The following is a 12368-nucleotide window of genomic DNA, read 5'->3' as shown; positions in this document are numbered from 1 at the left end:
ACCCATTTTCACCCCTCTTCCTTCCAAAGAAGCTTATTGTGCTCAGTTTAGAGCTTCTTTTAAACCCTGGACACAAGCCTCACACTGGCAGCTGGGCTGAGTATTTGAATGAAAATATTCCCCTGACTGCTTTTGAAAACTTGATCCTTTTTAGCTAATGCCCATTGGGTGCTCTGCGTATGTTCTGATTACTTGCTTGCCTGTGCTGCTATCATCTGTTATGCTCTGAGGCAATATTCTTCAGAATCTTAAGGAATGTACAAACAGCTGTTCATTGGATGTTTCAAAACATCGCCTTTCCATTTGTAGTATCTGGGGGAAATGCATAATAAATTGGATATTATTTTCCCAGTTAAGATATATGCACACTATTAGAAATTAACGGTTTAACCACTGATGCCATCACAGTAGTAACCAATCTTGGTACAATTCAAAGGAACATTCAATGTCTTGCCATTAAAATCAGTTTTCATTTATCAGCCTGTCTCAAATTGAAACTAGTGCAAATGTAATGTTAATGGATATATTAAAAATGGCTTAGAGATAAGATATGAGCAGCAGAATTGCATGCCCTCTCTCCGATGCAAGTTTACCTGCCACCACTCTGAAACCTGGTGTTACATCAGCAGTAAGGGTGCCAAGGTTTCCTTGAACCAGGATTTGCAGGCCAACTATTAAAACAATGAATCCAGAGCTAAAGTGGTACCTCAGGTTAAGAACAGTTTCAGGTTAAGAATGGACCTCCAGAACAAATTAAGTTCTTAACCCAAGGTACCACTATAATAGGAAATCAAAGCAACAGATTCTTGTTAAAAGTTCGGATAATGCCCCCTATCCCAGGCTTCTGTTGCCATATCTAATCACAGCATCTTCCTGTGTGAGAGACAGATTACATGACTAAACATATCATACAGTAAGATATTGTCAGTGCAACTCTGATAAATATCAAATTTCTTTGTGGCCAAAACATAGCTTAGGGACGCGGGTGGCACTGTGGTGTAAACCACTGAGCCTTGGGCTTGCCGATCGGAAGGTCAGCGGTTTGAATCCCCGCGACAGGGTGAGCTCCCGTTGTTCGGTCCCAGCTCCTGCCAACCTAGCAGTTCAAAACCACATCAAAGTGCAAGTAGATAAATACATACTGCCTGGGCGGGAAGGTAAATGGTGTTTCCATGCGCTGCTTTGGTTTCGCCAGAAGCAGCTTAGTCATGCTGACCACATGACCCGGAAAAACTGTCTAAGGACAAATGCCGGCTCCCTTGGCCAATAAAGCGAGATGAGTGCTGCAACCCCAGAGTCGTTCGCGACTGGACTTAACTGTCAGGGGTCCTTTACCTTTAAAACTTGGCTTATAGAATTGGAATCATAGAATTGTAGAGTTGGAAGGGACCCTGAAGGTCATCTAGACCAACCCCCTGCAATGCAAGAATCTCAACACATTGCCCTCAATCCAATTTGAAACCATACCGAACCCTGCTTCACGTTGCAAATGTGCTGGCAGTTTTATGGCTGCACCACTTGGTACAAACCCATCTAAAGCACTTTGGGTGGCCCACAGATTCCTATTAAATTCCTGAAATGCTTGGCTTTCATTTTTTTAAAAAAAATGCATGCCTCCTGGTGGCAGAGATAAGCTTAAAAAGATGAGTGCGGTGTGTCTGAAAGGCTCAAAGGGCAAATAATAAGAACCTCACATGCATAGATGAAGTCTTGCTGGTGTCATTTGCAAGCACTCAGTGACTCGTGCAAACTACTTTAAATGTTTTATGTTAGACAAGTCATCTCAAAGGAATACTTAAATGCCTTCTCTCATCTTTCCATCCTGCTGATGTAACATCACATTTCTTTAATGCATTGTTAACTTTAACTTGGAGGAGCATATCACACTGAACCCCATGGTGGGTGGGGGGCAGCACTGGTGCTGGGCAGAGGAGATAATACATAAGTGAGTTCCAGTTGTTCATTTTTTTAAAAGTTCATTTGTTCAAATTTTCTTCCCACATTTGTTCATGATTCTGAGGTGTATTCCTCCTCAATTTGCATTTTAATCAGAACAGCTTTGGGCCTTTTAACTACTACTAAATGCATCACCCTTGCAAATATGTTAAAATGTGCACTGTATGGCATTGATGATGCATTAGCTCATATTTTGTAAATGTTGATGCCATAGATAGACAGAGAATGGTGCTATATGTTCATAATGGTGATTTTTTAAAATAGTCCTATAGAAACTGTACTTTTATTAACAAAATATTTTTCAAAATAAAGTAAGAAAATTATGCTGCGCATTTCTAGGTGGGAGACATTGTGTCAGTCATCGACATGCCTCCAAAAGAATTGACCACTTGGTGGAGGGGAAAGCATGGATTTCAGGTACACTCAGCTGTTATTTCAGAAGCTATTGGATGGATTTTGTCAAATTATTACTGATAATAATAGACTGTTATCTAATGCAATTATAATGCACTCTTTCCTGAATCTGGGAAACACTATAAAGACTTGAAAACGTTCCTTGGAATCCTGAGCAAAATATGGACACTACAAAGCTAGATATGAGACGAGCTGGACCCTCAAAGTATCCCTAGTATAAATAGGTACCATGATGCCCCCTTTTTTTCGAAAACTGTCTACAGACAAGAGAAGTGTCATACATTCAAAGAGGATTGGAACTGGCAGGGCACCCTGCCTCTGCAAAGCCTGGAGAAGAATTTCGACTCAATTCTTGGGATTGAGTTGAGGCTGTCATTTGAACTGGATTGGGCAGAGATGTCAAAAGATTGCTCATAGGAGTGGACTCCTTTAGCTTTAATAGTTTTGCAGAAATGAGAATGTATAGACAGGTACATTTTCTGCTGCTACTACTTTGGGAAGAGTTGCACTTAAAATCCCCACATTCTTTGCAGTTGTACGGCATAATCGAGGAAATCGACTCCTTGTTTCTATTGCTGTTTGGGAGTGGAAATGAGGCTGGGGAAATTACCTGAGCTGCCCACTGTTTCTTTCCATTTCCCTTTCCCCTTTTCTTTAGCCTGAGTTTGCTTGCTTGCTTTTCTTTGTCAGACTAGCTTTATTGAAGAGGCAGATAAAGGTAAAGGTAAAGGTACCCCTGCCCGTATGGGCCAGTCTTGCCAGACTCTGGGGTTGGTGCGCCCATCTCACTCAAGAGGCCGGGGGCCAGCGCTGTCCGGAGACACTTCCGGGTCACGTGGCCAGCGTGACATCGCTGCTCTGGCGAGCCAGAGCCGCACACGGAAACGCCGTTTACCTTCCCGCCAGTAAGCGGTCCCTATTTATCTACTTGCACCCGGGGGTGCTTTCGAACTGCTAGGTTGGCAGGCGCTGGGACCGAGCAAAGGGAGCGCACCCCGCCGCAGGGATTCGAACCGCCGACCTTTCGATCGGCAAGCCCTAGGCGCTGAGGCTTTAACCCACAGCGCCACCTGCGTCCCTCCGAAGAGGCAGATAAACTACTGTTAAAATAAGCATCAGGCTGGACTTGTGGGGCAACTGCCTCTCTGTTTTAGCATGCACTTGCCCCATTCAAATATAAAGCAGGGCTGGGTGGGAGGTCTGCCCTTTATGCAAAAGGATGCAGGGGGACACAAGTGAAACCCACTCCTTGCCCTTTCCCTAGTGTGCTGATTTTAAGTAGCCCTCCCACCCCCAGCAGAGCCCAGTTGTGATACCAGAAGATACAGCAAAGTGAGGTGAGGGAGGGGTGGGATTTGCTTCCCTCTGATGCGCATTATTGTGTAAACCCTCTTTATATGTGGATGGAGCAGACATATGGTTGCCCCACATGGCAAATTTGACCCTATAGAGCAGGGGTCAGCAAACTTTTTCAGCAGGGGGCCGGTCCACTGTCCCTCAGACCTTGTGGGGGGCTGCACTATATTTTTTTTGGGGGGGATGAACTAATTTCTATGCCCCACAAATAACCCAGAGATGCATTTTAAATAAAAGCACACATTCTACTCATGTAAAAACATGCTGATTCCTGGACCGTCTGTGGGCCGGATTTAGAAGGCGATTGGGCTGGATCCGGCCCCCAAGCCTTAGTTTGCCTACCCGTGCTATAGAGACAGAAGTCATAAGCCCTGTCATGGATACTAGTTTGCCAGCCAGCAATTGTATGGTGCTCTTTCTAGAATGGTAACACATGTACTAAACCATCACTATGTCCAGTTTGTTTGTTTATTTCACACATACCATATAGAAACAAGGTGCTTTTTAAAAAAACACCTTTGTGAATACTATGGAATGCACAAATATAGTTTAGTGTTTTACTGTGAAAGTGTGTTGTATAGAGGGAAAGGGATTAAGGCCTTTAAAAGCAAAATAGCAGAACTGATCAGTGGTGACATGCAGCCCCAAGGACCATCAAGAAGGAAAATTAGAAGTGTTATGAAAGACCTTAAAATAGAATGTACATATACAGCAGTAGTACTGAGCAAGGCAGAAAGCAAAATTAAGAAGGTAACGGATATAAATTAGGAAGAATGTATTAAGTGCCAGGAATAGTCTAAACCAGTCCATGACAGTAAGCATCATGCTGGATCTTATTTAATTTTGCTATTACTAGTCAGAGATTAAGACACTTGTCTTTTTTCCACCCAGTGTTTGCAAGACTGGTTTTCTCTTGTACATTGAAGGAGGAAGCAGTTATCATTCCAAGTACAGAAGGCTTATAGTACACTTGTGTGTCATGGTTGCGCTTCAGTGTGTTTTTTCACAATATGGGTTGTGTTTTGATCATATATACAGAGCTGCTGCAACCGTATGCCAAGTATTTAGGTGTTTGTTTTTTTTCTGTTGAGAACACTGGCCAAAAAGCAGCTAATCCAGAATGAGGCAACTGTGAATATAAGATTTGAGTTCAGAGCTATAAAATTAAAATACATTTTCCTGGTGCTGGTGAGTGGTTTATGACAAGGGTGTGCACAGGCCTAAGATAAGGATTTCTTTTGATCATTTTGAATCCTCTGGCTCAGATTAGTTAGACAAAAAAAAAGTCTTAACGTTATAGCCCTATATTCTGAAATAAGCTGTGTGGAAAACTCTTATTTAAGTCTGTTCCTTTAAGTGCATTCACACATTTTGTGGAGAGGTTTTAACAAAATGCAATGAGAAAAATAAACACCAATTTGGCTGGCAAAGGATGAATGGGGCAGATTATCCCTCTGCCACCCTGTTCACTCACCTGCATGTAATTCCTGGTCATCTGTGGTTGTTTTAGGTGGTTTAATTTTTTTATGGTGTCAAAAAGTTGCATTTGTGACTAGTCCGAGAAATACACTATTTGCCTAGTTGTTATAAAAAGAAAAGAAGAAAGTTAGAATAAACCACTTTCTTTACACTTGGTGAACTAGCCTTCTAAGAACCATCTCTTAATTGTATGTGTTTGGACCGTAAGTATATCCAGAAAGCATGTAATGGGAGCATAGTGAGCAACATGAATTTAAAAAGCAGTTATATTTTATAACAAAGAATATAATCTACAGGATTACGCCTGAATTGTTTAAATATTGTGGTGTTGTGCAAATACCCCCTTTTACTGCAAAGCTATTAGAACATGACTTTACGTGTGATTCTATTCTTAAATATGCTGCAGACATGAATTTCCATCTGTCTCTCTTTGTCACAGGTTGGATTCTTTCCTAGTGAATGTGTTGAGCTAATTAATGACAAAGTTCCTCAGTCTATGACCAATTCTGTGCCAAAACCAGGTATGTGTGTATTTATATTTTAAACAAATGCATATAATATGACAGAATGTTGATGTTAAATCCTTTCTACAGTGTCTCACTGCATTCACTCAAATATTTATTCCACTGATGTGTTCTTTCATATTTATTGATCACCCATTCAAAACTATTTCAGTGTATGTATTCCATGATACAAGTATGTTTCAGTGTACCCTTTCTGCTATTTCACAGTTTTGATTTAATTTCTCAGTGGTTTGATTTTAATATTAGTATATGTTTTGTAGGATTTCTGCATTTTGTATAACTGCTGCTAAACAGTTAGTGTGGTGGTTAGTGTGCTGTAGTGTTTCTTCTGTTCGTATACATTTTCTGTCAGTGTTTATTTCTTGTCATATAAAAAAGATCCCTTCAGCCTGGACTCTAATGATGCTTGGCTTTGCAATTTAAGCCAAACTAACCTATGATGCACCAGCTTTACCCTCCGCTTCATCCCATCTACTTGCTGATTGATAGTGGAGTTTCTTTGTTTATTTCTGTAGATTTATGCTCTCTAATTTAAAACTTATTTCCAATCTTAAAACATCAATAAAAACAAGAAAACAACACACACACACACACACACACACCATGTGTAATAATAAGCCATGCACCCTGCTCTAAAGTATCTGCTCTAGGTTTATATAGTTTAAAGAGTACTTTGGAGTTGGAATGTTTTGTCTCTTACAAAAATGTGAAAATAGATTAGTGCCTTAGGCTTACCAGTTGGAATAATTCACTTTTAATGATGACCTGTCTTATATGCACAGTACTGATGTATCCCTAAGGATTAGATTATTCAAAGATATTACAAAACGAAATTACCAGTGAATTTATCCATTGCTTTAGAAAGAGATTCTTGGTGGGTAAATTTAGTATACCTCCTTCCATCTTTTGATCCAGTTCCTGGGGCCCTCTTTCCTACATGTTTTCTATAGAAATTGATTATTGCACTTTGTGTGCAAAATATTTGAGGCTTATTTTGCAATACTGGTAACAGTTATGCAGAAATCTTGACATGCCAATTTTTAGCTGGATAGATGTGGGATTGCATGTTCTTCCGTTATAGACAGACCCACATCATACATTTAAAGCACGTTCAATGCACATTTAAAGCACATGATCCCCCCCCAAGAATTCTGGGAAATGTAGTTTATTAAAGGTGCTGAGAATTATGTATCTGCGAAGGGGAAACTACAATTCCAAGGATGCTTTGGGGAGTCACCTGCTTTAAATACACATTTGATATGCTGTAAATGGAAGGTGTGGATCTGCTCAAAAAGTATTGAAAGTTAATAACTATCTTAAGAGTAGCATAAAATTTATTAATTTCTAAGAAAAAGTTACTGGCATTCAGAAAGAAGCAAAAAACAACTTGTTACATCAAGTTCTAACTGTTGTTCCTAAAATGAAAGCCCAGGATTAGGCCAGATCCCTTCCTATATAAATGCTGATTTAGTAATCACTGTGTTACGTTTTAGTACGGATTCCATTTTTTTCAAGTGAGCTTCTGTTTTCTTTCAGTTTCCTTCATTTTTAAGATACCTAAAGAAATTAAAATTAAATGTATGAATAGAAGTAGGTGCAAGTAACATGATCATGCTATGAAACAGGGACAGAAACCATGTGGCCCTCCAAATGTTGTTAGACTCCAGTTTTCATCCTCCCCAGACAGCATAGCCAGTGGTCAGAGATGATGGCAGTTGTAGTTCCACAGTATCTGGAGGGTCACAGGGTCCCCACCCCCGCTATATAGGGACAATGAACTCCACCTGCTACTGTCCTTCTCCCTCCCACCCCACTGAGAAGGCAAGGGGCAGGATGTCTGCTAGCTATGATGGGTGATGCTACTAGAAAATGCCTACTAGCCTTGATGGCTGTGCTCTGCCTCTAGTGTTGAAGACAGTATGCCTTTGAAATTTCAGTTGCTGGGAATCATGAGTGTGCAGAGCATTGCCGCACTTAGGTCCAGCCATGTACAGTGGTACCTCGGGTTACATACGCTTCAGGTTACAGACTCTGCTAACCCAGAAATATTACCTCGGGTTAAGAGCTTTGCTTCAGGATGAGAATAGAAATCGTGCTCTGGCAGCTCAGCAGCAGCAGGAGGCCCCATTAGCTAAAGTGGTGCTTCAGGTTAAGAACAGTTTCAGGTTAAGAATGGACCTCCGGAACGAATTAAGTACTTAACCCGAGGTACTACTGTATAGCATTTCCTGGGAAGGTGCAGTAAAAGAAAGGTGTGCCTGCACCATGTGCAACCCTGGATCCCAGCTGCTGTCCTTCATTTTTATGGATATGATATGTTTTTTTTAAAAAAGAGGTGGAAATAGTAGTAGTAATAATAATAATGAAATAAACAACCAACTGTAGAGGGTACAGAGGTCACGGTTTATTCCTGCCATAAAACCCCTGGAAAGAAATGTTCAGGTGTCCTTCTGTGCTCTCCCCGCCCCTGCCCCAATATTGCAGGCATGACTGCAAATCTAGTTAATCTTGCTGACAGTGCCAAATTTATTCCTTATAGGAAGTGTCTGTCATGCTTTCTATCTGTATGGCTCTAAAGTGGTAAGGGAAATACAAATACTGCTCTTTTAATGCAACCTGCATTGCTTGCTTGAACAGTATGTGTTCCTTTATGATGTATAATTCCATTACTAGTGGTGTGGGGAATAAGGATGGGGAAGGTGTTTCTGTCCTTCGCAGCTTGCCCAGTCTGTAGTTTTGTGCAAATAGGTGTCTTCTTTTATCTCTTATATTCCTTTTCCATATTTATTTTGTCTTTCGTAGCACATATTATCCACTTTGTATGAACGCTCTACGTGTGTTCTTATTAACACCAAGCATGTTGCTCATCTCATTCTACATCTGCCTTGTATGTTGTCTGGGGAGTGTTTTTAATATGACTGATTTTAGAATGTTCCTTATCTTTGTATAGTTGAGGGATTCTAATAATAGCATATTAACAAAGTTACAAGGTGCACCTTGGAGTTCCTTGTACAGAAAAGGAGAGGTTCCTTCAACCTTTTTCAAACTTTTTGTACATTCCATGTTGGTGTGATAGTACTTGAATAATGTATTGATTCGAATTAATCCTTGCAGTGCAAGGTGCAGATAATATCTCATTGCACCTTATAAAGTATAATTTTGTCTACCAAAGGTAATGAATTTGGTATTTGTCAGAGCTGCCTCTAGGTCCCAGCTCACAGAGGACCAACGCTAGGCTGTCGTAATGTACAAAAGTCTTTATTGAAGTTCAATTTCCATTTCAAAGCCGCAGCGCGCAGCCCTACATCTTAAACCCTAGATCGGCGAAGTCCCGTCTGAGTCTCCTCCCCTCTGACACCAGTTTAAGATCCTAGCCCTGCTCCACCTTTTCCGCTGCTCTCTCCTCTTCTGGGTCCTCCTGCCCGCTGGGGCATTGCCCTTTCTGGACTCTTCCGACGCTGAGTCGCTTAGCTCCTCCCCCTGCCTCCTGCGGGCTTTAGGACCCGGTTCCCAATCCTCATTCTCTGCTGTCGCGCGCTCCTGTACATTTGAACTTGCCTCTCGCGCCAACCCAGTGACCTTTCTCCTAACCGTTACACTACTTCGGTCACTGCTTCCCTCTTCCGGGATACTGGCCGGATCTGACCTCCCCTCCGTTGTCCGACTTTCTGATGGAGGCGTGGTCAGCCCTGCCTCATCTTCTCTCCCTGGTGGGGAATGCACTGGCCCCGATCCTTGGGACTCTTCCCCCCCACTCTGCTCTGTTGGGGAAGCTGGTCCTGATTTCCAACTACTGCTCTGGGAGTCCCTGCTGCCCCCTTGCTCCTGGGGCGTTCCCCTTGGGAACCCCCTACCCCTGGCCACTGGCGCCCCCTTCTGTGAATCTTCCGATTCGCTGGAGAGGCTCATGGAATCCCTCGGTCCACTGTCCTCTTCTCCTACGCTCCCCTCGGGTTCTTCCCCTTCGCTCTCCATCTCCTCTCTTCCCTGTGCCTCTGCTCCTGAGCCCCTGACAGTATTTTTATGTGTGTTTGTTCATATATGTGTTTGTGCGTCGGTATTAATTGATATAAATTAAAATTGGTTTGCCAAGGTTGCTTACAGAGATTTTTTTCAAGATGGTTGGACTTGACAGCCACTTGGAATCATGGCATAACCTGGCTTTTCTTCTGTAATTAGATGGTTGTCCTCACCTCCCTGTATGGCATTACCATACAAATTCCCCCATGTACTGGTTAAAAAGTTAAATCCTAGACACGAACAGCTGCACATGAAGGGCTGGCTGACATATGCAGCAATTTCAAGCTGCCCCCATGAAGCAAATAGTTGAATCAGTCCATAAGCAAATCTTTTAATTCAGCTGACTGCTATTGTTGTGTTGTCATTGGGAAGGGTTGGGGGTGCAGGGCACTGGGCTAGAACTAAGAACTCTGGTTTCCTTCCTGGCTCAATATAACCTGTCACTAAATAATCTTACATTTATATTTTCATTCCTGAAAACCAGCAGACATGTACATGCCTTCCTTTCTGATAGACAAAAGGAAGCAGGGTGGGGAAATTCAAAGTGTACTCGATACAAACATGGTAGTCTCTTTTGCAGGGTGCTTTGTACTGTCAGCTCCTGAAAAACCACTGTAACCTCGTAGGTTTTCTTTAGCCTGTCCCTCTGTATGATTTTAGTTCTAAAAGAAGCTCCTGTCAAATCCTTGAGGCCGCTTCCCCCTCAAATGTTAGGGGTATTACGTTGAAGTGAAATTGGATGCTGGACAGTTCATGTGAGGGTTTAAATGGACAATGTCACAGTGGTTAAATGTGCTCTAAGATGCAATAAAATTCAGTAGGATATTTTTTCTGGATTAGGAACTGTTACTAACATACATATGAAACAGAATGTCTAAATTCTGTGTGTGTTTAATTTTTTTTTTATTTTTTTTTTACTGGACTCTTTAAGAGGCATTTAAATAATCATAAAGCAATATTGCAATATAAACCCATTATGGATTAATTAAAAACATGAACCTATTGAAGCACCACTTTTGTAACCTCTGTAGGAACAGAACCACTTTAACACAATGACTCCACTCCCACCGTGTGCAGTTGGTCCAGAAGGATGCTGTAGTTAATGGTATAGAGAAATGCAGAGGGCTATGTATGGGGTAATCATGAGCTGTAGGATAATCAAGAGGGTCTTGCTCCCCCCCCCCTTTTAATGAAGACCATCAACCAGAAGGGAGACCAAGGCAGTTCTAATCCTGAACCCCACCTGGAAGCCAGATCAAACTCAAGTTGGATGATTTGTTTCATCCAGGGCTCTTGGAACTGTACAAGCACTGTCAGATGCACCACTTTCACCAGGAAAGGGAGGTTTTGTATAGGTTTATAATCCCCAAAAATCATTGATCTGTCATGCCCAATTTGTGGTTGTTCAAACCATGTGGCAATTGTGGCAAACTAAGTGGCAATTTTCACTTTCATTGTGTTTCCCCACTGCATTTGGCAATGTCTCAAGAAAGAAATGCACAAACAGAAATAAATAAAAGCATCTGTGTTGGCTTCAGTTTCACTAAATCTGGTTTGGTGGGGGAAAGAGTCAAGTGGGCAGATGGCTGAACTTGTTTATAAATGCAATGAATTTTTTTGAATGTTTAGCATAGAATGTTTCTTTGTTTGGAAATGTTGCACTTGAAGTTGTTGGAATGAACATCATCACATCACTTAATTCTTCCGTTTAGAAGCCCAGGATATACATCCATTTTGTTGATTCACTCCCAATTTAGTGCTGTACCATATGAAGTCCCATTGATTTCAGAAAAGATTTGGACAACTATGGCATTTTAAGTGCCTCACTCTTATTTATTTTCTTTCTTAATTAAATTTCTACACCATCCTTCATCTGTGGATCACAGGGCAGTTTACAATATGGCAACACAAAAGTCCTCCTGAGGGAATTACAAAGGAAAGATTGTGTGTGGGCCCCTCCAGTCTTTTAAAATGAAAATGTCCTGTTTTTATAATGGCTGTTCATTTTAATAATTAATTTTCTTTTGAATTGTACTTTCTCAGTCTCCCCTGCCCATGGAGCCCGTCCAGCGTCCTGGAGCTACTTCCCCCCTTGTACGTTTCCATTTATTTCATTTTTCTCTATCTCATCACCTTTAGTATTATTCAGCTGAATCGTTATCTGTTTGGGAGATGTGCAGAGACATCAGAGTGGGATTTATTGCTTTTATTTTTCCACAGAATGCCTTTAAAATTTTAAAGTATAAAATAAATGTGGGTTGGAGTGTGAAGGACAGAAATAGTAACAACAATCACTCTTCTTTTTCTCCAAATTCTCAGAATAAATCTCAGATTGTTAGGGTAGTCAGCTGTAATCTCATTTGGAGTCCATGCAATCAGTATCTGTGAAATTATATCCCAGAATCAGAGATACAGGATCTCAAAAGGGTTTCCTTTGAAAAATTGCTATATTGTCATGTACATTTTCCAAATGATTTTTTTTTTTAAAAAATAGGCTCCTTCACTAAAATATGTAATAGTTTAATGCCGGGTTTTTCAAACAGCTGTTTTTTGGACTACAACTCCCATCACCCCTAGCTAGCAGGACCAGTGGTCAGGGATGATGGGAAACAGCTGGAG

General features: G+C 41.3%; 1 protein-coding gene across 8 annotated transcripts in view; it reads left to right on the top strand.

The window, feature by feature from the left end:
* The window catches only part of ARHGAP32 (Rho GTPase activating protein 32), a 201818-nt gene that overhangs the window by 136521 nt on the left and 52929 nt on the right, over positions 1-12368 (top strand). For 6 of the 8 annotated variants that reach the window (XM_079954470.1, XM_079954471.1, XM_079954472.1 and 3 more), the window contains 3 exons: positions 2296-2373; positions 5645-5726; positions 11793-11843. In XM_079954470.1, coding sequence (XP_079810596.1) covers positions 2296-2373; positions 5645-5726; positions 11793-11843 — 211 coding nt within the window. The remainder of the gene's footprint in view (positions 1-2295; positions 2374-5644; positions 5727-11792; positions 11844-12368) is intronic. The other 2 variants (XM_079954476.1, XM_079954474.1) reach the window with 1 other exon arrangement.

The sequence above is a fragment of the Podarcis cretensis genome (genome assembly GCF_951804945.1).
Source record: "Podarcis cretensis genome assembly, chromosome: 15".
Taxonomy (NCBI): domain Eukaryota; kingdom Metazoa; phylum Chordata; class Lepidosauria; order Squamata; family Lacertidae; genus Podarcis; species Podarcis cretensis.
The sequence above is the reverse complement of the archived record's forward strand: the minus strand, read 5'-3'. Positions and strand labels throughout refer to the sequence as shown.